Source organism: Dermacentor albipictus, unplaced genomic scaffold, assembly GCF_038994185.2.
Source record: "Dermacentor albipictus isolate Rhodes 1998 colony unplaced genomic scaffold, USDA_Dalb.pri_finalv2 scaffold_30, whole genome shotgun sequence".
NCBI classification, from domain to species: Eukaryota; Metazoa; Arthropoda; class Arachnida; order Ixodida; family Ixodidae; genus Dermacentor; species Dermacentor albipictus.
The window spans coordinates 419,840-446,154 of NW_027225584.1; the positions used below are offsets into that span (position 1 = coordinate 419,840).

The 26,315-nt window shown below is 45.9% G+C and overlaps 1 protein-coding gene across 3 annotated transcripts in view; it reads left to right on the forward strand.

Annotated features, from left to right (window-relative positions):
* LOC135908442 (peptidyl-prolyl cis-trans isomerase-like 3) overlaps window positions 1-26,315 on the forward strand; it is a 71,257-nt gene that overhangs the window by 41,570 nt on the left and 3,372 nt on the right. For 2 of the 3 annotated variants that reach the window (XM_065440215.1, XM_065440214.1), the window contains one exon: window positions 12,907-13,025. In XM_065440215.1, coding sequence (XP_065296287.1) covers window positions 12,907-13,025 — 119 coding nt within the window. Of the gene's footprint in view, window positions 1-1,218; window positions 1,291-12,906; window positions 13,026-26,315 lie in introns of those variants that run through there. The other variant, XM_065440216.1, reaches the window with a different exon arrangement.

Genomic DNA, 26,315 nt, shown 5'->3' on the forward strand with positions numbered 1-26,315 from the left:
ATGAAAGTCGCCTTAATGCTTGCTCGAGTAACAGGCAGGAATTGTAATGAATCGTCTTTGATGCCATCTCGTCGGCTGGAGGAGTTGCTAGTGCACAGTCAATGACCGATTTTCCAGATGCCTGATTTTTAGGACATGCCCGATAATGAGCACGGCTTCGCGGCACCACCACGTACCCCATAGAGTCAATGTACAAGAACGTTTGAAATTTCGGGCCCAAGAACTCTTCGCTGTTCAATTTTTCGGACTTCTTGCCATGACTGCAGGTTTGAAACAGCATTAATCAAAGCCTATACCGCCGTTTTTATTATCTCGCCGCCTCGAACCGGCGCCCTCGCACACAGATCCGCTGGCAACCGTAGACACCACCGCGGCAAGGGGAGGCCTAGCTGCTTCGACATTTGCTGTTAAGGTTCTTGCAGTTCGGTGCCGTGTTTTTCATTGAAAGAATTCGCCGTTGCGAGCAATAGCACTTCTGTAATCCTCGCGATTGACTTTGAAGCTTAGAAAGCACAGTGCGTTGCATAATGCTGGTTCGCGATTGACAACTTTGCCTCAGCACAGAAATGTTATGCCGTGAAACATACATTAAGAATTGCGGTGAAGCTTAATACACGTGGGAAGGGGCAATTGTCACGGCACACAGTACGTATTCCCTAATTATGCGCGCATGCACCCACCGTCTCTTGTCACAGTACGAGCACCTATGTGCCTAGTAAGTAAAAAAGCCATAAAAAATGGACGCCGCCTGGAATCAGTGAGAAGGAAACTTGGCATAGGACAAACCAAGATGTGTGCACTGAAAGATAAGCAGCGTAATATCATCAGCAATCTTGAAGGTATAATAAACGCAGCGGAAGAATTGTGTACTGACCTGTACAGTACCCAGAGGACTCGGGAGTACTCCATTTGAAACAATAATGAACAGTGTACAGAAACTCCTCCTATATATAGAGATGAGGTCAGAAGAGCCTTGCAAGGCGTTAAATGGAGAAAAACGGCAGGAGAGGATGGAATAACAGTCGATTTAATCAAAGGTGAAGGAGAAATAATGCTAGGAAAGCTGGCGGCTCTCAATACGAAGTGTCTTTCGACTGCAAGGGTCACAGAAAACTGAAAGAATGCAAACATTCTACTAACACATAAAAAGAGAGACATTAAACGTTAAACAACACAGTAGTAGCACTAATGTGTGTTCATTTCTTTTGCTTCCGGCAGGCACTGGGCGCAGTAGCAGCACTAATACGTGTTGCTTTCATTTGCTTCTGGCAAATACCTGATAACCTGCTTGTAAGTTAAAACTTTGAACATTGCCAATGGTGACAGTAAATGGTTTCATTTTTTCTACTTCTGGCACTTACTGATGTGCTTGCAATTTCGTTAAAGTTTGTGTTGGAGCGGACATGGCGTTCTGTTTGCCACTGAAGCGTGACTGTGGCAAAAAAAGTTTTCGTCTCACTGAGCAGGTATTCCCCGAGATTGGTGATGCGCTTTGCTTGGAAGAGTCGGCGCAGCCATGCCGTCCGCCATACGAATGAGTCGTTGTCCTTCCCCGGTTGCATAAGGTCCGCAGCCAGGATCCTCATGTCCGTGTCGCATATCTGAGGTAAAATGTGAACAGAGACAGTGCCCGTTGACAAGAGCAGCATAACTGTCAAAAAGAATCGGCACTAGAAAACGTGTGGTTTACTTGCAAACATGCAGTTGAGGGCGTAGTATACCTTGGAGCACATGAATGCAGCCTTGCGCTCACCCTTGTGTGCGATAATGGCTACGAGGCTGCCGTCCATGCATCCGATGACGCTGGAAATAGCACCGCGCCGAAGAAAACCCTCCTTCACAGGTGGCTTTTCCTTGGCCGTCTTCGGAAAATAGACCCACTTGTTATGGGCCCCTGCGTTTAAAACAGGCTCTGCCATGCATCGCATGCACTCGCTCACAGTAGAATGCGACACGCGGATCGTCTCCTCGCTCCCTACGGACACTTGGGAGCTCCCGGTGGTGAAGAAGCGCAGCGCACATAACACATTCTGCTCCACCAACAGTCCCGTTGCTCGCTCCACTTCTAGTTCGCCTGCCAGTCCCTCGCACAACAACCGCACTGTTTCCTTTGAGAGGCGATAATACCGTTGAGAATGGTAATCCGGCATGTCAAACGTGTCATCTAGCTCTCCGCGTCCACGTCAGCGACAGCAAAGAGCCACTGCCATAGCGATGAAAGGGGAAGTCATTTTTTATTCCTTTGGAAATGACCCTGCCACTGGCCGTGCGAAAAATTTATGCCTTATGCTCTGCATAATGAGTGCATCAAGTCACTTCAATGTTTTTGGTTTTTGCGGGTTCCTGACGTCGTGTGATTGACAGACAAAATGAGCGCGGCCCGGTCATTTTTGACCAATGGCAGCGCGGTGAATGCAGCAAAAGGTATAAAAAAAGCAATAGAATTACTACAAAATCGCAGCCCTGGTGTGTATTTTTCCTCCACTGCCCGCCACTGGGCAATGCTGGGAGGGGAGGGGCTATGCTGGTGAGCGCATGGTCGCGGATTTGATTTGCGTGCTCAGTGGCCACATTTCGATGGGGGCAAAATCTAAAAACGCTTGTGTGCCGTGCCATGGGTACACATTGAAGAACCTCAGGTGGTCAAAGTTAATCCGGAACCCTCCACAACGGCATCTCTCGTAACTCACTGTGCTGTTTTGGAATATTAAACCCCACAATTTAATTTCTTCCTCTACTGTCCATAACGTAACCAGTTTGTCACCCATCGCAATGGCTCAGTGGCTGAGAAGTTCTTTTGCCTCGGAGCGCAAGGTTCTTGCTTTAAAAGGGGCTTGAACCACTTTTTATCGAAGTGGAGAAAGGCATTTGCAGTAAAAATAGGCTGTTTCAGAAATACTTTGCCACAAAAAGTACTTCAATGTGTTCAGCAGAAGCAGTTATTGGCAATCAAACACGGCCTCCGGTGTGCTCCTGTTCCTTCTTCACTGCCTTGCACTGCGAAGGCTACGTTGCAGTGCAGTATGCCCACAATATGCCTTCTAGAGGTCACCGTGGTGAGCAGCCACAAATGCGCTTAACATAAGCCAAATTCGGTTCTCACCGACTCGCAGTGCGCTTAGCCAGTAGACTCACAGTGGCACCACGCAGCAGACGCGGTATCTGCACCATGTAGCCGACAGCAGCTTGATGTCAGCTGTCAGCCAACAGCAGCCATCTAAGGGAATGACGAAATAGTGCATCTAGAAGAGAGTGAGGACAGGGCCTTCTGTTGAAAAAAGAGTGTTTGAGAGAAAGGCGACTTTGCGTTCTGCTTGCGAGCTCCATGCACCATGTACGAGAGCAAAACTTGGCTGAGATGTTCACAGCAGCGTATGCTACCTGTGGACTATGGTATTTCACCGAGCCCAAGGGGTGGTTCAGGGCCCCTTTAAATCCCAGCTATGGTGGTTGCATTCACATGAGAGTGCCGTGCAGAAACGCTTGTGGGCCGACTTTTGGTTGCACATCAAAGAGCGCATTAAAAGTGGTCACGATTGCTCTGGAGCCCTCTGTTCTCACAGTGGTAAAGCCATTCGATGTACTGATCAGTCAACCATATTTGTTACTTCACAGGTTTTGTTTAGCACAGGCAGCAAGCTGGCCTCTTTTGTCCTTGTTGAGAATATGCATGGTACTAGTGGAAACAGGTGGAGATGAAAGAGAAGGATGACATGCATATAGACTTTTAGCGTTGAACGTTCAGCACTTGCATTGGCATTCTTTACTTTCACCCATGCTTGTTACCTTTACCAGTACAGTGTCGTCCACATACAACAGTGTTGCGAGGGCCCAAGGTTCAGTTGTTGTGGCTGAGCCTGACCTTATCAATGGGGATGGTACATTTGTAAGTTGATTTTGCAGTTTCATTCAAAGGAATAGCTGTGGAGGAGACTTGCAGGTGCTCACTTTTTCCGCAAGAGATCGAGTGATTATTATTGCATGGTCGAGCATGCATTGCTTTGCTAAGGTTAGTAGTGGGGGAGGGGGGGGGGGGTGTTCGTTTGGTTAATTCATGTGCTGACACTAGATTGCGGAACCATTCACCATAGTCTGGCAAATGGTTCCACAGTTGGCCCCGTATTGTCATCTTTGTTACTCAGGCGAGTGCTTTGGACACCACACCACATCAGTCCATAACCATATCTTGGCATGGAACTTGCTACAAAACTATGAAAAGAAGCTTTATTTTCTTAGGCATGGAAAGCTCTCAAAAACATTTGCAGTGTACATTGTTGCCTCTCATGTATCTCAGTGCGTTCTCGTGTGTATTAGTCCTCTGCTGTAGCAAATATTTCCTCCAAAGGACACACTTCTGAATATTTTTTTTTAATACAAAGTAATGTGAGTTGCATTTATTTACTCATTTTATCTGGTGTGTATGTACAAATCAGCATTGCAAAAGGGACAGACAGACAAAGAACTTTACTGATGGTCCTGAGGAACAGCGTTAGGGTACCTCCCTTTTCAGGGAGTCCCCGTAGCCGTCGCAGGCCGCACCCACGTTGGGGTAGGAAGATCGTGGTCCTCCGCCCTGTCGCAGGCCCTCTGGACAGCCCGTAGTTGCTCTGAGAGGTCGCCACTTTTAAGGGCTGCCTCCCAGTCGGTTAGAGTGGTTAGCGATGAGCTGCGTAACGCAGGGCATTGCCAGAACATATGGGATAAGGAGCAGTACACCTCCCCACAGTCTGGACAGTGGGGTTCTACATTAGGCACAAAGTGACTGAATCGGCCCCTGGAGGGGAATGACCTCGTTTGTAGCATGCGAAATACCGACGATTGTGGTCTATTAAGTTTAGGGTGTGGTAGCGGAAAGGCCCGTCGAGCGAGTTGATAATGTGCCAAGATTTCATGGAAGGTAAGAAGTGAATCCCTGTACAGTCCTAAGTCACCGCCCGGGAGTCCACCTGAACCACCGCGGTGTGTAAGACCTCGCGCACAGTCATGGGCCAACTCATTGGCGTTAACAACCTCAGAGTGCACATTGATTCCCATATAGGCCGGGAACCATTTGATGCTATGAAAACCAGCAGCCCCCTCGCTGCCGAGGATGGCCGCCGCCTCCTTTGAGATCGAGCCGGAGGCGAAAGCTCGGGCTGCAGACCTGGAGTCTGTAAAGATATTGGGACTTAGAGGGTCCTTCAGTGCTATAGCTATAGCAACCTGCTCGGCTACTGTTGCAGAAACCTTCCGCACGGATGCTGAGTTAATAAGAGTGCCATTGGAGTCAACCGAAACTACGGCATAGTGATCAGAGCGCTCGTACTGGGCGGCGCCAACAAAACATGCCAGATTCGGAGTGGCCGTAGCCGCTTTTAACAGGAAACGAGCCCTGGCTACCCAGCGCCTTACATTGTATTGAGGGTGGACGTTACGTGGCATGGGATCTACCTTGAACGAATCTCGGACCACGGGTGATAGGGTCACGTTGTGCTCCGTGATTTCCTGGTGACCTCACCCAACGGATTCGAGGATGCGTCTCCCCGCTCGTGATGATGAGAGTCGTATTATTTGGGCCACTCGTTGAGCCTCGATCACCTCTAATAGGGTGTTGTGCATGCCTAGTTGCATGAGACGCGCGGTGCTGGTAGGGAGTGGTAAACCCAGCATGCGCTTGATGCTTTTGCGCATGAGGGCGTCGATTTTGGCCTCATCCCGTTTAGACCAGCGCAACGCGGAGGCTACATAGTTAACGTGGCTCATCAGAAACGCATGGTAGAGTCTGAGGAGATTGCTCTCGCTTAAACCCCCTCTGCGGTTCGAGATACTGAGGATAAGCTGAAGCATATTCTCCGTCTTGGAGGTAATGCGGGCTATAGTCTGTGAGTTGCCCCCACGAGATTCCAGCAAGAGTCCGAGGACCCTGATGGTATCCACTCTGTGGATTTGTTGTCCGTCCCTCGTATAAAGGGCTATGGGAACTTGATCTAAGGGTGTGGAGCACCTAACCCCCCGTCAGGTGGGCCTATACAATAGAAGTTCGGACTTGGTTGGTGACAGACTCAGGCCCGTGTCTAGTAGGAAGTATTCTGTGATGTCGAGCGCCTCTTGGAGCGCACTCTCAACTGCAGCATCAGACCCTCCCATGCACCACACGGTAATATCATCCGCGTGGAGGGCGTGACCCGTTCCTCTTACTGTGGCCAGTCTGTCCGAGAGGCCCTTCATGGCGATGTTAAACAGTAGGAGAGAGATGAGCCTGAACGGTCGCACTATTCCATATATTAATACAGGACATACAGACCTTTGGTTGGAACGTTTTTGTCCTATAAATTATGGGTGAACCCGCCGTGGTTGCTCAGTGGCTATGGTGTTGGGCTGCTGAGCACGAGGTCGCGGGATCGAATCCTAGCCATGGCGGCCCCATTTCGATGGGCACGAAATGCGGAAACACCCGTGTACTTAGATTTAGGTGCACGTCAAAGAACCCCAGGTGGTCGAAATTTCCGGAGTCCCCCACTACGGCGTGCCTCATAATCAGAAAGTGGTTTTGGCACGTAAAACCCCATAATTTTAATTTTAATTATTGGTGGCAATCGGTTTCATACCGCCTTGCTGCTCTGTTAAACATCCTTTCTACTAATGGACTGAACCCGGATACTACGTCCGCTCGCTCTATATCTCAAGACTGACTTATCTTGATGTGCTCATTTTTTTTTCTCATTTGCAATTTTTTTCTGTAGTTTATTTGTGTAATTTCGTCAGCGCCTCAGTTTATTGCTGTTCCATCTTTTTTTTTCTAAATCGAGCATTGTACTTTTTTAAGTGAACCTATTTCTTACCTGTGCATTTTGTTACTGTATTGCAATTTTTTTCTTCAAATTTTTTTGTGTCTCTCGTACGGTGCCTAGATTTATTTCAAGCTGCCTTGTTCATATGCCAGTGCTGCTCACTGCTGAATTCTAACGCAGGGAACTGGGCTTTGTCAAGCTGCAGTTAAGCTTATCTTTCCCACCATCCCCTTTCTCTTCTTGAGATGAATAAAGTTTGATTGTTGTTGATAAAGTGACCTTTTCATCACCCATTAAAGTGACTCGGTGACTAGGATGTGTGCAGGCCTTTTTGCCGTTCATGTTCATGGGCATTTGGGTGTTCTTAGTGGTGCAATATTTTTTGCCCACCTTCGTTTTCATGTCCTCCCTCCGGACGTAGTATTGTAGCTGTATAGCTTGTAGCAGGTTGAAATTGGGAGACCAGTGGCCTACCTGGTGCATTCTCATGAAGCCCGACTTGGGTCTTTCTGGCTTTGTGAGCTGGCCAATTGATAAAATATGGACTGCCTTCTAGCAGCCATTTCACTCATCTAGTTCTTTGGAACAGTCTGCAGTATGTTGTCACAACCCTAAGCCATTTGTGTTCACTATATTTTCCTGTTCGGTCAATTGAATTTTGCAGTTTTTTAGCAGTTAGATTGGCATTTTATGCCATGTCCTGTTTACAGTGATGACTTTCCAGGCCTTTGGATTTCTTGTTCTCAGAAATCTTGTAAACAGTTTCTTCATGTAGCCAGGTCAATTACACACATTCCAAGTTATTACTCAGCACGAGTAGACACCATATTTTTGCTGTGATCCCTTCACCTGCTCACTGCTGATAAAATCGAGACTTGCTTATTGCTAAAGTTTTCTGCATTGAATGCCTCATTGAAATCAACAGGAGAGAGAGAGATGTTCCATCGCTTTCACTCTTCTTCCTAGATTATTTAAATTCTGACTGTTGTCCTTTGAGTTATTGCCTGCTTTCCCTTGAAATGTAATCATTTACGTAGATTATATTCGGTCAAGGTGAAAGTGTAATGCGCTTTTAAATATTCTGGTTTTGTGCACTCTCTATCATCCCAAGTCTTGAGTAAGGTGATGAAGGCCCGAAGTTTCCAGCGTGTGATAAAGTGAAAAGAATTAGTGTGGCACAGCTGTACAACGTTCACAGTGCCCTTTGCCTTGGAAGAGTGAAACAGACAACCAACAAATGATTGTCAGTGGTCTTCAACTTGGGTCCAACAGTTTTGTCATCTAAGTTGTCATACCAAGCATAGTTGGCAACTGCATAAATTTCAGTAATCTGCTTTAGTACACATGCTGCTTGCAGTTGGGGCCAAAATAGACTTGAAATAAAGGAAACAAAAGCAAGGGTTCAACCAAGAGTGGTTGAACAAGGCATGTCTCAAATGTACAGCCTATGTTTTGACAGAGGGAATTTTGAAACGTTTGCTGCAGCCTGAGACTTCCTTCGTTTGGCTGCTGTTGATCACTTCAAGTGTAATATATTTAAGGGCACTGACTTTCACTGTAAAGATGGTTTATCTTGTGTTTTCTGGCAGCAATACAGCATGGGCTTTGCTTTCATCACGTGCTTCTGCCTTTGTGTGCCTCCAGTTATAAGTGCAAGCAAAGGAATAATCTTGGGCTTGCATGTTAGTGAGTGCTGATTGCCACTTGTAGAGAACTGGGTCAGTCATGGCTGAGTTCCTGTATTTGAGTATATACAAGCAGGCCACAAGGCACAACTCTTGTACAAGTAGACGCATCACTTGCTCTGTATTACTGATTGAGTGGTTGGTTGGACATCCAGAGTGACACAGGCTGTGAGAGGAGCCATAGTGGAAGGCTTTGGGTCACCTGCAGTTTTTTAAGAGGAAACGAGGCACTCTACATTACCTTTTTTTTCTTAAACAATTTGAATGAAATTTGCACAATTAATGTATTTCTTACCAGCTGATTTCAGAAATCCATTTTTGTTTCTTATGATAAAATATTTCTTATATCCAAAACAGGATGTTCTTTGTATAGGGCCTAATTTGCTAATTAACAGCAACTTGCACAGCAACATAAGCACACAGAATCAATTCTGATTGTCCAGTCTGTAGTAAGTTAAAATAATTGTTTTGGGCCATTTTGAAGTGAAGTTATAGCTTGTCGAACTTAGTCTTAAAAAATGCCTACCTTGATAATAGAAAAATATCAAGGTGGGCATTTCTTATGGCTAAGTAAACATACATTAACTGTACAAATTTCATCCAAATTGTTCTTAAAAATTAAAAGGGTAACTTAAAGTGCCTTGTCTCCCTTAGAGGAGTACTGATGTGAGATTTTTTATCATTTTTTGTTGTTTTGTTAAATGAACGTCTGAATTCTATAAGCCTAAAAGGAAAAAAAAAAGCACTGGCAAGTGCCAGAGTGCAATAAAAAATTCACTAAAATGCTTGTTTCTTTGAACTGGCTTTGGTTTATTGAATGCAAGACACATCCACCCAGGCGGTGGATGTGTCTTGACATCACAATTGCTCTGCTCCTAGGATTGCTGCAGCTGTCACAAGCAAGCACAGCCAAAAGAAGCACTTCCAGTACTTACATTAATGTTCTTTTATGACCAACACCATCATGCCTAGCCTTAGTGCTGCACAAAGCCAGCAAATTTAGCTCTAACAAATTTTTCTCTGTCTTGTGGCATCACAGTAATAATTTAATGTCATTGACGCCAAGTCTGGCATCTAGAGGTTTAGTATGAAATTGTAATATCTGATGTTTTTTAAACATTCTTGCTTGATAAATGTGATCCCTTTATGTGTGAGAAGTGTATGGTAGAGCTTCTACAACCCTGCAAATGTGTGGCAGTACTGCTCTAATGTGCAGCTGGTATACTGGCACTTTTGTATTCTGCTTCTGTCGAAATGAGGCCCTGTACAATGAATGCATCCTACCGGTGCTAACAAGTGGGGCAGAAACTTGGAGGTTGACAAAGAAGCTCGAGAACAAGTTAAAGACTGTGCAAAGAGCGATGGAATGAAGAATGTTAGGCGTAATGTTAAGAGACTGGAAGGGAGCAGCGAGGATCAGAGAGCAAATGGGAATAGCCAATTATTCTAACTGATATTAACAGACAAAAAGGAGCTGGGCAGGCCATTTAATGCGTAGGGTAGATAATTGGTGGACCATTAGAGGTACAGCATGGGTGCCAAGAAAAGGGAAGCGCAGTCAAGGACGGCAGAAGACTGGGTAGGGTGATGAAATTAGTAAATTCGCAGGTACAAGTTGGAATCAGTTGGCACAGGACAAGGGTAATTGGAGATTGCAGGGAGAGGCCTTTGTCATGCAGTGGACATAAAAATTGGCTGGTGCTGCTGCTGATGATGATGACAGGAAACAAACCTGCAACCTCATGTTCAGCAGCAGTAATTCTATGGCTAACAGATCAATCATGGCAGGTCAGAAGAAGCTTGCAGTCACTTTTGGGGACTTTTCAACATGACCATATGACTTATCAAGGTAACGGAAGGTGCTTGTATTTCAAAGGGCATTTTTTAGTGCAGGACTGAAAATCCTTTGCAGCATGAAAATGTGAGAAACTGTTGCTTGCTGGGATGACCTGAAGATGGGAAAAAGTAACTGCAGTGGTTTAAATGAAAATAATATGCCAATAATAACTAGGGGAGTTTTACATCCCAAAGCTACACTTCGGTTGTCAAGACATGTGAAGGGCTCTAGATTAATTTGGACCTATCTGGTGTTCAAAGGAAATCTGAATGCACACATATTCTTTTAGTCCTGCCTCCATCAGGATGCTTTCCCACTCTAAATTAACCCAAGTTGATCCCATCTTGGCATTTGTGGCTACAGCCAGAAGCCACATTGTGGAATGTGCTGCAAAGGCAGCAATTTGAACGTTGATTTGAGTTTTGTTCAGCGTTGTTTGGTCAACATGAAGGCACTCAAGCTGTTGCTGTGGTTTAGGTGTAGTCATAGCGAATGTCCACCGGAGCGTTGATACTAATGCAAAAGTTTGGCCAGCTTGTGTGGCAGCGTGGTAAAGTTTTGCTGTTGGAAAAACCCGAACTTAATGAGACAGCTTACGGGACATGCCCAGTGCTTGTCCTCTAACTTGTTTCTTGCATCCATGTTTTTGGCACTGCAAAGTTTCAGTGTGCTAAAAATGCTGTCGGTACGGTGTGCGTATCCCTTGTTTTTTTCCTCCCGGTATGCATTTATATAAGATTTGGTTTTAACTTCCGAAATGTATTTGCAGTAGCCATAGAATGAATGGTGTCAACAATTCTTTCCACAGCAGACAGTGTACCAAGTGCAAGCTATATTGACGAGTGTGGTGACATGATGATGTCAAGTGACTTCTTCACATGTGGCACTATGCTTGCTTGCTGTGTGATTAGAGTGTGCTAATAGTAGATGATGCTGCAAACTCCTTTGTTCTTATTGTGAGCAGCAACTGTGAGCTAGGAAATAGGCCAAATTTTCTTGCTGGTTTTGTCATGCTTTTGTGGTTCATACACAGCACATTGTTATCGAAATTGGGGACATTTAGAAGTATTTCACTGACAACATTACCAGTAAGCACTTCCACACATTGATGAATATAGTATTTGCTTGGTATTTATAATAGATTTGTAGTAAAAGGAAATAACTGCTGGCTGCACTGTGACTGTCTAGCAGTAAATGGCTGTACCTGAACAGCTTCCAGCAGATGGGAATGGGGTATCGGAGTAAAGGAATTGGAGGGGGGGAGTGGAGAAGAGAGGGGGGAATAGTACGTAGGATAAAGGCTATATGCAATTATATACAGACTGCTCCATCAAAGTAGTTCATCAACCATAATTCGCTTGCAGTGTCACTTTACTGAGTGTCTGTAATACTGCCTCATATGCCATTGCTATGTAATGTGCTTGTAGAGCAGGTGGGGTGCAAATCCTGACTGCTCTAGAAAGCCACAAAGAGTTTTGCGAGACACTTCCCCTGCGTACGCCAGGCACTGCCTGTTGATAGCAGTGCCGTGGCACTGTCAGCTAGTAGGTTGTGCGTGTAATAGCAGCTCACATGTTCCTCCCACGGTGTCGTTAACAGGCTGCACCATAGGAGCAAGTGTTCAACAGTCTCCAGCATCTTCACAGTTTTGCAGGCAAAATTGTTAATGCTAGACACAAAAGTAACTTTTTTAACTTTCTTGTGACACAATGTTTTATGTACATCAGCAGACTTGGAATCATCTTTGTGTGACAAGATAACGTCTTTTGCCTAAAACGTTTTGGGAGAAGGCTCTGTCCAGTGCACTAAGGTGCCATGATTTAAAGAAAGAAAATCTGACATTGTTTTGCAACGCGTCCAGGACACCCTAGTGGAATGATCCAATAGCTTTAGGAAAATTGTTTTGTGTATGCTTGCATAAAGCCAGGACTGTGCATGGGATACAATGAAGGAATGTTGCTTGGCCATAGTGAAAAGTTATATTGAACATAATGTATTTTAGAAACGATATCTGGCAAATGACAGGAGAAGCATGTAGAAAGCTTTTTTGAAAGAGTCTTGGACATAAGCGCTGTTTACAGTAATTATTGTAGGTGCCCAGTGCACCCACCATGGGGACTATAGTGTGCTGCTATTAAGCACATGGTCATGAGTTTGATTCACAGCTGCAGTGGTTGCATTTCTGTGGTGCGAAATGCATAAGTGCTCATTCTTTAGGTGCGCAATCCCAGAAGATCAAAATGAACTTGGAGCCTTCCATTATGGCATTTCTCATAGTGCCAGTATTGCTTTGAGAGATTACACCCCACAAATCAATCAGTCAGTTATAAGGGAATCAGTGAGTTGGAGTCTGGGACTTTTTTTGCCAAGCTAGTACAGTGGCCACTTTAGCAAGATAGGAAAGATGAGAGCCATATTTCTCAGTTGGTTCTTTTTTTTCTGTCCTCTTGCTCATCAAACCTGTGCTGTTAACTGGCTCGTGAACTGCTCGATGTATTGCAGAACTGTAAGTTATCTGCACTGCTGGAGGATTACTGAATGTGTTGCTTGCAGTTTTGCACCCACGGACGTGATCGGCTGACCTGTTGTGTGTGTGTGTTTTTTTTTTTTCTAGCACTCTGTACGAGGAGTTGTGTCCATGGCAAACAATGGGCCCAATACGAATGCGTCGCAGTTTTTCATCACATACGCCAAGCAGCCACACCTAGACCTCAAGTATACCATCTTTGGAAAGTACGCTCTTGCGCAGTTTGATCCCCGAGCAGCTGTGCTCAAAGGCTGTACTGCAGCCTTATAATTTTTTCTTGCATGTTGTTTCATCAGAGATCTTGCAATACCCAACTGTAGTGCTTGTTACATTTAATGAAATGATGGGGTTTAATGCAGACAGTGAGGGACACTGTAGCATGGAACTCTAGACTAAGTTCAGCCACCTGCGATTCTTTAGTGCGCACCGAAATTCAAGTACACAAACATTTCTAATTTCTCATAATTGGTATATGGCCATGGTATATGGAAATCGAAGTCATGACTTTATGCACAGCAATAGTGATTTGTACTGCATGTAGGCTACAGATTGGTGTATAGCTGTTCTTTCATCAAGGAAATAGTGTTACTTTGCACGCAGTTCACAAGGAAGGTGACATGATGAGCGCTTTCTTTTCTTCCTTGTGAATTGTGCACAAAGTGATGCTATTTCCTTGGTGAAACAATGTTGCACCTACCAACCCAAGCAATTACCCTGTTACAGTGCATAGCTGAATTAGTGAGCTCCCTCACTTTGGTACATTGGAGCACAAGTTGATTATTGTAACATTGCTTTTGTCCTATTGCATTCCCTTTCCTCCGACAAGTGCTTGAAATATTCAGTATTGGTATACTTCCAGTAAGACGTACACAAAGGGCCTTGGGAACCTGCTCAGTTTATCAAAAGGTTAGCGGGACAGGACTTCACTGAATTTATGTGAAACTAAACCAACGTCTGTAAGGTGTTCTCTTTATAAGAGAATTCATCTTAACAGTTTATTTTTTAAGGGGAGTCTGCTTCGGGAGGTCAGAAGTGCAGGTGCTGGACACATTACAGTCTGCAGCTCAGAAAATAAGTTCCGTCACCTGTGTATTGCACGTTATGGTCTTTTTTTCTTGGTTTTCAACAGAGATTGTCCTCAAGTTGCCCGCGTCTTCATTGTGGGCTAAGGTAGAAGGTAGAGCAAGTTGGCGATTTTCCATATTCATTTTTTTGATATCCTTGAAGGAAAGTGCAATACAAATTGTGCGTTCTACCACTATAAACCTATGTGGCTGAAATTTGGAGGGTAACAAAAAAACTTAAGAGGAACATTTAGCTCAGGCCCAACTCCGACGCGGCCTATTCAAATACATGTAAAACGCAAAATTTTTTATCTGAGATAACCCCTGAACCGATTTTAATGAAATCTGTTGCATTTGAGAGAGATAGTTAAATTCTAGTGACTGTTGCAAGCGGAATTTCGATTTAGGTACTGAATTTTGTTAAAAAGATCTTCAAAAATTTGAAAGTTTGAAAAAAATAGAAGCATGAAGTTTACAGATTCATAGCTTTGCATAATAAACAGATATCACGTTTCTGTAAACGGAATCCATTAGATCATTGAAAGTGGACAAATTCGATACGTCATTTTATATCTTACATGGATTTGTTACATTGTTTACAAGGGTTCTGCAAAAGCTGTATTTCCACATCACTAAATTTTTTTAGATTCATGTGTAACAAATCAATTTTGTCCACTTTAGATGTACCATTAGATGCAATTCACGGAACTGTATTATCTGCAACAGGGGTGTTCACCTGTAAGACGAGTCCGGAGGAAGGCCAGATGGGGGCTGCGACGGCGGCAAAATCATGCTACGTGGCCCGGAAAATGGCAGAAATAGCATATTGGCCGGTTGTCAGATGTACGCCACGGGTTGACGACAGGGGCTCCAGCGGCCGAGTAAGGGACGACCATCGGGCGTGAAGGTGGCGGCGGCGGCACATGGAATGTGCCAGTGGCCCGGTAGACATCAGGAGCCGGAGGAGCGTAAGGCCGGGCGACGACGTCAGCGTACGTTAGCGGCCCAGCTGCAGGCTGAGGAGGAGGGGCAGATGGCAGCGCCGCGGCACTTGGGTGTGAATGACGTGGCGAAGTGAAGGAGCCAAGGTTGTCGATGGCTCGGGTGTGCTGTTCGCCAGAGAGAGTTGGCGGGCAACTTCCTGACGGATAAACTGCTTTATCTCCGGCATTAAAGCAGAGATGTCGGCAGCGTCGCGGCCGAAATCCAGCGGAGATAGATCTGTGGTGTCCTGCTGAGCCGCGCGTGTTGATGCACGCTGCTTGCGCAGCTCGTCGTACTGCTGACATAGCTGTATGACTTCGGCAATCGTCCGCGGACTCTTCGCGACGAGCATCTGGAAGGCATGGTCGTCGATACCTTTCATGACGTGCTTGATCTTGTCAGCTTCGTCCATAGATGAGTTTACGCGCTTGCATAGCGAGAGGTCGTCTTCAATATAACTGGTGAAGGTCTCGTCCTGGCGTTGAGCTCGACCACGCAAGCGCTGCTCAGCGCGAAGCCGGCGAACGGCGGGACAGCCGAAGACCTCTGCCAAAGTCGCCGTGAAAGCCGACCAGGTGGTAAAATCGGCTTCATGATTGCGGAACCATAGGTTTGCCACGTCAATCAAGTAAAAGATGACATTTGTGAGCTTGGCGCGGTCGTCCCACTTATTATAGGCGCTTACACGGTCATATTCGGCGAGCCAGTCTTCCACGTCGTGGTCGTCGGTGCCGCTAAATATAGCCGGATCGCGCTGCCGGATCACGCCAGAACAGACGATGGTGGGGGGCACGGGAGCAGCAGCCTGGGACGGTCCTGGTTCATCCATTGCAACAGCTGGTGGTAGCGTTCGGCTGCGGAGTTCCAAGATGTAGAAGAGAAACCCAGCAGCTCCACCAAATTTTACCTCACCTCAGAAAAAGTGCATTACCAACAATACCTTGGTTTAGGCAAGTTGGTTCGTCTTGACAATTTTCATAAAAACCCACTAAAGACAAAGACGAGCAGAACACGTACGACAGGACAGACACTATACTTCCAACTGGAGTTTATTTCAAACGTTCATCAATTTATGCGCTGGGCATCAGGTACATCATGTATGCATCGTCATACCAAAGATTGTATAAGTGAAACAGTTCATACATACGTTCCTAGATACCTTAAAAGAAATGTCACTTCTTTTTCCTGCAATGCCAAATACGTACAGCTGACGCAATTGTCACCTGCCTTCCTTATAAAATACGCTTCAACTATTTCGTGTTCTGTTTTTGTTTTGCTTTTCCTCAATAAAGTTGTGTCACTAAACGTGGGTGTGTATGTGCACTTTTTGCAGTGTTCAGTCAAATGACTACTGTATCCTTTTCTAACGTCATTATTGTGCTGTCTAGCTCTGTTGTTGAAGCACTGGCCAGTTTGTCCTATATAAACACGTCCACAATCGCCGGACCAATTACACCAAATGTACTTCAGATGTTGCATATCGGATACACTTAGATTGTGGACGTGTTTGATAGGACAAACTGGCCAGTGCTTCAATGACAGGGCTAGACAGTACAATAATGACGTTAGAAAAGGATACGGTAGTCTTTTGGCTGAACACTGCAAAATGTGCACATGCACACCCACGTTTGGCAACAGAGCTTTCTTGAGGAAAGAAAAAGAACAAGAACAGAACGCGGAATAGTTGAAGCGTATATTATAAGGAAGGCAGATGACAAGTGCGTCAGCCGTCCAACTTTGGCGTTGCAGGAAAAAGTAGTGAAATTTCTTTTGAGGTATCTAGGAACATGAACTGATCGACTATACAATCTCTTGTCTGATGATGTGTGCTTGATGTACACCCGGCCACAAAATATTATGGGCTATGAAATCTGACAAAGAGCTGAATACCTCCGTAACCTCACAACACAGCCTGGTATTTGCATCTAGAACCTCGACTAGAATATGCTAACACCATTGCCGCATACAATTTTACTGGCTATTGCTACATGCTGGTCGGGAATTGAGCGTTTGTTGAGATCCTGTGGTCCATAAACTTTTGTGGCCGGGTGTACCTGATGCACAGTGCATAAATAGATGATCATTTGAAATAAACACCAGTTGGAAGTTCAGCACCTGTCCTGTTGAATGTTTTCCTTTCGTCTTCGTCTTTAGCGCATCTTTATGAAAACCGCCTTATCAAACTTTGAGTGCTAAAAATTTTGTTGTTTTTATTTTATTCATACCTCAAAGGCCCGAGGGCATTACATGAGGGGTGGGTATTGGCAGTGAACCTGATACATAATTTGGTACCGTCAATAATGATAGAGTCTTTGAAGAGAGGGTGGTCGGTCGGCACAGCAATTTGGGCTCGAAGATCATTCCAGTTTTTTTTTTGGCAGTACACAAAGAGAAGGGCTGCTGAAAAGTGGTTGTATGATTGTTCAGGGTAAACAGCAGTCGGGTGGTTGTGGCGCAAAGCACAATGCGTTGGACGGATGGGGTTGTTTTCGGCTGGTGGGGCATGAAATAATTCGTGTTATGGACATATGCGTGCAATCCTGCGGCAAGAGGCAATTGTTTTAAGTTGTGTTTCCTAGGTCAAGATGCTAACATGATAGGAATTGCTGAGAATGAATCTAGTGGCATGGTTTTGAATCTGTTCTAGTTGGCTTGGTGGGGGGTCGATCAAAGAATGACTGTATACTAATTTGGGTAATTTGAAAGTCTTGTAAGCAAAGAGTTTAACTGGAGGGGGTGCAAGCATGAGGTCACGGAAAAGGAATCCTAGTACTTATTAGTGGATTTTGTCATTTTACTGATGTGACGAGTCCATGTTAGATTGGGGGAAAGGTGAAGCCCAAGATATTTAAATGAGTGAACAGGGGCTACAGGGCAATTGTATATATAATAGGTAAAGGCAGAAAAATTGTGGTGGCAGTGAAACGATAATAATGAGGTCTTGTTAGCATTAAGAAACCCTAGCCATTTTTCGCACCATAGTTGTAATAAAAGCAGGTCGTTTTGTAAGGAAAGAACATCAGATGCACTGGTTACTGGGCGAGATACAACACAGTCATTGGCGAAGAACCTGATCTGAACTATGTGAGAAATCATTAATATATGTTAAAGAAGAGAAGTGGATCTAAGACGGTCTTGAGGGACAACTGACACTTCAGCAGAAAGGGACGATGAATATGACTTAGCTGTAACAAATTGTTGGTGGTCGTTTAAGAATGAATGGATCCAGGCAAAAAACAGATGAATGCAAATTGAGTCATCAGAGTTTAAGCAAAAGGCGGTAGTGAGGCATTTGGTGAAGGCTTTTTCAAGATCGAGGAAAAGGGCATCAAGAGGAATGTTAATATCAAGATTCAAGTGTAAATCATTAAACCATGTAGGAATAGTGCAAGCTGTGTTTTGCAGGAGTGTCCTTTCCAGAAGCAGTGCTGATTAGGATGGAGAAATTTAACAGACCACAACAACCTGGGAACTGAAGCGTGTACTATGTGCTGCATGATTTCCGAACATGTACCAGTAATAGAAATGGGGCGATAGCTGCCTGGGCAGGAACGGCCACCTTTCTTGAAGAATGGAACGATCTTCCCGAAGTGCTAGGCGAAAGGAATGCATCAATAGACTGTTCAAATATGAGTGACAAGATAAGCTTGTGATGTTTTTCATGTGTTTTTAAGCGCTTTTGAGTTAATGCCATCTACACCCATAGCAGACGAATATTTTAGGGAGTCGATCACCTTGGCAATGCCACTTGGTTTGAATTCAATGTGATTCATTGGTGGAAGCTCATAATGTGAAAACTCTGGAAAGTCATTAGAAGGTTTGTTGTTGTTGTTAGAAAGCTTTGTTGAAAGAAATTGAACAGCTAGGACAACAGGCGGCCCTTGTAGATGCTGCCTGGGTCAAAGGCAAAGAGGCCTACACCGCCGTGGTGGTCGACAGCCGGGGCGAGGTACGGGACGCCATCACCATCTTCACTAAGGATTTCACGGTGGCGGAGCAAGCCACGATTGCTCTAGCCATCAGGAACCGTAAATGGTCTTTCATCTATAGCGATTCCAAAGCAGCCATTAAGAGCTTTGACAAAGGCTATGTAGCTGGGACTGCGGCTAAAATTAGCGACAAGGTCGAAACTATCAAAACTGAAATCCGATGGTTTCCTGCACATATGGGACAAGTGGACGAGACTCGGCCCAACCTCAACGAGGTGACGAACGACCTGGCACGAGGACTTGCTTGCCGTGCCGGTCAGAACCGAACCGACGCCCACTACCATTCCGGGGAGCATAAAGATCAGTTACTAACTTACAGCGACATCACTAAATATTACTACTTGGGGCGTAGGCAATTCCCTCTGCCACACGTAAAATTTAACAGGGCTCAGGCAGTGACGCTACGTTTACTGCAAACCGGGACGTACCCCACTCCGTATTTCATAAATAAAATTCACCCCGAAAGAGAAATTAGGAAAGAATGTAACGTGTGCGATGGCATCATTGATATCAGACACATGCTGGCGGGCTGTCCCGCGACTCTCGCCGACCCCGAAGAAAAATGGCTTTACTGGCACAAGTTGATAACAAGCTCTTCATATCAAGATCAGCTACGGGCTGTCCAGAGGGTCCACGATGATGCCATAAGGCTCGGCCTGGTGGTGCCGACGTGGACGCGGCCCGCCTCGGTTTGAAAAGACCGGGCTTCAGGACACTAATAAAGTTTTGTGAATGAATGAATTAGAAGGCTCAGTTATAAAAACCGAACGGAATGTATAATTTAGGACAGTTGCGACATCAAATTCAGTGACACTACATTAATTTGTATCACACGGTGAAATGGTATTAGAACTGGTCAGGTTTATAGTTCTTCAAGAGCGCTTTGGGTTGGTATGCAACATAGAAGGTAGGGTGGAGTGAAATGATGTGTTCATTGATTACTCAGTGTTATGTCTGCGGTAGCCGCAATAAAAAGTGTTCAGAACAAGGAACGGAGTTAGTTTCATCATCGAGAGAGGGACTTGTATACAGTGCTGTCCAAAGTCGTCTTCTGTGTTTTTGTGTGCCGCCTGCTTTTCATGTCTGTCAGTAACCACCAACGGGGTGAAAGTGAGCGAGGCTGGATGGGTGCGTCATTGGCAGCTGGTGCGAGCAGAACGAAGGGGGTCTCATAGACATGGCGATTCCTCCTCCCTTAGTTATTGCGCATGGTAGTGATCCGGAAGTCGTCGCTGCCGCATAGACTTTCACTGGGTGGTTGCCGTGTTTTCTGGAGCTGGTTGGTTTTCTCCGCTGAAGCTGCTTGCTGTGTTGGGAGTGTCCATTCTGAAGTGTCATATTCCTTTGATAATAGTCAAGCCATATTAAAAGAAACCTGAGAGTGGCTACCTTTGGCAGTGTCAGACGGCAGGGAGGGTGCTTTTAAGTGGCGTAGCTGATTGGGGTGTCGGCGGATAACCATCCCGCTGACGTCGATAAGCCGTGATCTCAGGCCGATGCACTTCTTCATGGTGGTGGAGACCCACTTGGGCTTTTATTGAAACTGGCAGGCAAGCACTTGCTGTCCTTTCTGGAGTTCTGGTCACATGGAGTATCTTGGATTTCTCGTGTGGCCTTTCAAGGCGGTTCTGGCAGAACAGCCAAAATGTGTGTTTGCAGTTGGCAGAAAAACATGAGCTTTTTTGGGGTCTGGCTCATTGTATTCTGCACGGTCGTGTGTTGTTTGAACAGAAAGTGTATGATGTGCCGCTGTACTGACCCTGTAGGGGCTCTTGCAAGATTTTTCAAGGGGTGTACGGTAGCGCGATGCATTACCAACAAGCCCACATTGCAACCTTTGTGAACTCTTGCAAGAGCGTGTTTTAGCTCGCCAATGTGGCGTTCGGCCTGTTCATCTGTAGCTGGGTGCTACGGAACAGGTGTTACCGCTGTGATGCCGCTGTCACTAAAATTTCTGGATTACTGCCAACACAAATGCTGTTCCATTGGTATCACTTTGTGGGGCAGTCCGAATGTTGCAAACAATGAATGCAGGGCATGTTCTTTTGTTCATATGGCGAACTTCAACCCATTTACTGTAGGCGTCCAGAACTGCCAGACATGTGGACCCGTCAAATGGGCCTGCGAAATCGAAGTGCAGGGTGTGCCAAGGTGCACCAAGGTGTGCGCGGTCAGTCCCAATCAGAAACTGGGGCCCGTGGCAGAGCGCATTGATTGGTCTGGCAAGCTGTGTTCTCTGCCGCAAGTGCATCAATATCCTTGTCTATTCCCGTCCACTACATGAGGCTGCGGACGCACTTCTTCATTGCAACCACGCTTTGGTGTTTGGTGTGGCTGAGAACCATGGCTTGTGGGCCTGGAATGACAACTCATGATCCCAGCATGATGCAACCACGATGACAGCTCAACTCTGTAGCTCTGTTGCGAAAAGCGTTGAAGTTGTCTTTGAGTTTTTGAACACTGCCTTCCTGCATAACTCTGAGCAGCTTGGACAACGTTGGATCATCTTGCGTGGCCGTTCTGACCCCCATGTTAGCTGTTAGCGAAGGCCTTGGTAGTGCTTCAAACATCAACAAACATGCAGCCAACTTGAGACAGGTCCTCAATGGTTTCACTGTGGAGAAGGCAGCTCAGTGTGTTGACGTCTTAGTGCTTGCCTCCGGAATAGTACACGAGGTCGTAGCCATACGCGGACATATTATTGCGCCATAGGGCCATACAGGGTGACAGTGTCTATGGAATCTGCTTCTGGGGCCCCAGGATGCCCAAAAGGGGTCTGCGATCGGTGAGGAAGGTCACATGTCTGTCTGTGATATACTGATGAAAATTTTTGGCGCCATAGACGATGGTCAGACCTTCGCAATCTAGCTGAGACTAACTGTGGGGATAACCTGCAGGAAGTGAAGGCGATCACTGCTTCTTTACCTTGATTGTCACTTTGTGAGAGAACTGTAGCCATGCGTAGAGTGACTTGACACATGCCAAGAGTGAAGCCAGTATAACGTCGTAGTGACTCAGCACTAGACTATCACGTAGCAGCTCCTTCAGCGCTTCAAATGCTTTCTGATGGCTTGGCGACCAAATTCAGGGGACGTAGTTTTTCAGCAAGTTGTAAAGAATGTTGGCCACCATTGCTCGGTGTTCTAGGAATTGTCATAGAACATTAGGAGCCCAAGAAAGAATTGCAGCTTCTGCTTGTTGGTTGGAGCGTGTGCCTCTGTGATGGCCTGCACCTTGTTGCTAATTGGGTGGATGCCTTTGGCATCAATCACGTGACCTAAAAATCTTGCTTCAGGCACCGTGAAGCAGCACTTATCCATGCTCAAGCATAGGTTCGTGCTAGCAAGCCTTTCCAGTACAGCAAGCTCTAGGTGAGCTACATGTTTCTCACTGGTTGCACCACTGATGATTACATCGTCCAAGTACACGCATACACCAGAGATTTTCTTAAGCTAGGATCCCATGTACTTTTGGAAAATGGCTGGGCCTGCCACTACTCCAAATAGTAGTTGCTTGACCCTTTACAGTCCTCTAGTGGTGTTAACAGTGAGCACTTGAGTTTCCTCACTCACCTTCAGCTGCTAGTATGCTTGGGTTAGGTCCAGGGGGCTGAACATATTTCCTCCACATAGTATAGGGAAGCCTTCCTGTTGTGTTGGCAGTGAGTACAAGGACGATTTGGTCGCCAAGTTTATGGTGAACCGGTAATCCCTGCAGAGGCATGGTAGTCCCTGCAAAGACCAGTGGTGTGGTCCAGTCTGAACGTTGCAAGTTGACCATGATATTAAATCGCATGCCAAGGTTGATGATGCTATGTAAACCATACAGCGCCTTTGATGCTGGTGGACTGTGCTGCATTTCAACTTGCGTTATCGTTTTTGGGGCATTCACATTTTTGTGTCGCCATGGTGGCCCCTTCACCTGTTTCTTTGTGACGCAAGCCTTCTCAATGTGGCCACGCTTATGGCAGAAATTACATGTACCTGTTTGGTACATGTATGTTTGGGGGCTGTGCTGCCCATTGTTTGTGGCTTAGAAGATCCGTCTCCACTTGCCTGGTCACGACGAACTTAGCGAGTTGCCTGGAGAACCGGCTCAATGTTTTTTCAGATGTCTTACTGTTGTTGGCCACCGCTTTCTGCTCGAACATCGATGCCTTGGCCCTTTGTGAACTTCAGGCCACTCTCAGCAAATAGTCTTTATTGCAGGAGAGTGTCCTGTAGTCCGTACACAAATCCGTCGTATGTCCAAGGGAAGCATTGTTCAGGGTGTCTACCAACCGGGAAAACCGGGAATTCTCAGGGATTTTGAGTAGTCTGGAAAAACTTAGGGAAAACTCGGGGAATTTGTGCTTCTATCAGGGAAAATTAGCTGTAATTTTTTTAGAGGGTCAAAAGTCGCGGTAATGCTGGCTCGAGAAACAGACAGGACTCGTAACGAATCGTCGTCGGCTGGAGGAGTTGCCAGTGTACAGTCAACGACCGACTTTCCGGATTCCCGATAACTCGGACGGCTTCGCGGCACCACCACGTACCGCAAAGAGTCATTGTATCATAACGTCTGAAAATTCAGACGCAAGAACTCTTCGCCGTCCGATTTTCTGAACGTTTTGCGTGATCGCAGGTCCGAGACGGCATTACTGAAAACCACCACCGCTGCTATTTTGATTACCTCGCCGCCTTGAACCGGTGCTCTCGCACGCAGATGCGCTGGCAGCCGTGGCCACCACTGCGGCAACGGTAGGCCTAGCTGCTTCGACGTTCGCTGTTAAGCTTCTTGTCGTTCGGTGCCGTGTTTCTTCATTTCTCCGCTGACAGCAATAATTTTGTCTTCGAAGCTCGGAAAGCACGGCGCATTGCATAATGCTCTTTCCCGAAAGTCTGCTTCACCTCATTACAGTCGTGTCACGCGGTGAAGCGTACAAGCGTAGGAAGGGGCAATTGTCGCGGGACACTGTATGTACTTCTTAATTTTACACGTGTGCACTCGCCCTCACCTGTCACAGTAGGAGCACCGATATACCTAATAAGTGCACTGACAGGCATTCAGAGCTTTTTCAGACGTACATGTGTCGATTTTAGCCCTTAAGGGCAGTAAAAGACATGAATTTATTTTTTCGGACTGCCTGATTTTTCGGAAGTTTTCGCGGCCCCTAGGGGGTCTGAAAAATTGGACGTTGACTGTAAATTGACCAAGAGTATTCTTCAAATGGTCCGTGGGGCGAACGCGCGGCGAAAGGAGGACGAGAACAGAAAAGATCGACGCACTGAGGAATGAACGACCACTTCTTTGAAGGAGCCTGCGCTCAAAAAACAAATTGTTGGCTGATGCTGAGATGCAGGTGTCCCTCATCCAAACCAATATAAACTCTTTAAAGCAGTGAAACACAACACTGAGGCGTCTTGTGCGAGCTGAGAGTATGTCAGGACAGTTGCATGACACTGAGCATGCTATCAGTTCATAGAAATAGCTTATACAGTGAAATCTCGTTGATACGATTCGGCTAAATACGTTTTTCGGCATAATACGTTTTTTTTTCGTTCCCGGCCGATGCCCTATAGAGGTAAATGCATTTTTGTACGGCTAATACGATCGTATTTCCACGTCGGTTTGGATAATACGATCCCGGAAACGTCTTCTGTATGATGATAACATCAGAGCCAGTCCTTTGAAGCGGGTGGGCAGAGCTACTGAAATTAACATCGAGCAAAACGACAGGCACGGCGGACTAAAGACGCGGCGACGCGCGCTTTGTATGCTCGAGGCTTGGCCTGGCTCGGCTCGGCTAGAGTCCGGCCGTGCTTCTGCACAGCGCCTGCAGCAGTGTGGCGGCCTCTGGGAGCAATTTTCGCAAGCTCGCACACGAAACGCACCGCATCGTCGGCGCGGTTGAGGCGCTATTGGCGTTTTTCCGCGATGTGATGCGGAGCGCTGATTGGCCGGAGCAGCGCGTTCAAATCCCGCGGGGTGAAGCGCGCCTACCATTGGCTGCTGCGCCGGCGGCGGCGGCTGCTCAAATCCCGCGGGCTAAAGCGCGCCTGCCATTGGCTGCTGCGCGGGCGGCGGCGGCTCCTCCCTGTGATGGCGCGCTCGCGTCCCTTGCTCGCCTGCTTTCGAGCTGTTCATCGCCTAGCGCTATCTTTTAGATTATTTGCTCAGCTTTCTTTTTTTTTCGCTAGTTCTTCGCTACACGCGATGCCGGCAAAGCCCAAGACAGTGCAGATGTTCGGTGCACGGGAGCGCGATATGCGTCTTGTACGAGCATCGAACTTCCTATCTTCCGCAGCGAGTGCCGACTGCGTAGACGCTTTTCAGCGGCGAAACTGTGCTTTCGGCTGTCGCCAGTCGAAAATCCGACACACTGAGTGTGCCTGGAGCCGCAAGAGCTAATTAGAAGCTCCGCAGGAGCTTTCTAATAAAAAAAAAAAACACGTGTTCAACTTTAAGGCCTGTTTTCTCGGAATGTATTTTTTCGCTAGTAGTGGTGCTAGGGAAGGCGATATCTCAAGAACCGCTTTTCAGATTTGTATGCCGTTTTTTTTTATTCTGTTCCTGAGTGACTTTGCCAGGGGGTAACAAGCTTCTTTTTTTGAAAGTTGGTGCAGTTAATTTATAATAAGCAATTAATTTTTGATGAATGTGGTCATTACTGGCTACATCAAATTCAAAGTTGTCTTAAAATTTTTTGGAGGGGAAATTAAAGAAAAGGGCTCTTTAGCCCCCTGGGATATCTATCAAGGAATCATCACAGTGAATTTCAGCTTCCTACGATGTCCTGGCATTTCTCCAGGCTTTTCCTCAGGCATATACATGAATCACCTAGTTAAACCTCAATAACTCTGGAACTAATAAACATATCTTCATGAAACTTTGCAGTTCCTCATAGTTCGGTGGTGTGAACATATCCTGAAAGTTTCATCTGGATATCTTAAAAAATAAGAAAGTTCGGTCTCCAGGGTAGCCTCCCCCCTTAATAAAAGCAAGTTCTGTGCCAAGTATGTATTATTCGCGATCTTTTGGAGTCCGTTTTGGATAATACGATTTTTGGATAATACGTTTTTATTTTCGGTGCCCGTGAGAATCGTATCAACGAGATTCCACTGTATTCGAAAATGTTTGCTTCTGTATGCATCTCCTTTTTATTTGTGCTAGAGAATGTCCAACTCGATTTGAAAATTTTTTCGAAGACATTTTATTTGCTGTGCATTTTAATAACCCCTCCCTCATATTTTTTTGAATAACATAAACACTACTCCTTAGTATTCAAATTGGATTAAGTCGTTTTTTTTTCACATTTTTTTCATATGCCTACTAGAGAGTGACAGCATAGGGCGATATTGTTTCAGCGCGTCTTGACATAAAACATAGTTCTGCATCACTCAGGGAATTTCGCAAAAGCACTCAGGGAAAACCTGGAAAACTCAGGGAATTTGGAAATGTCAACTTGGTAGACACCCTG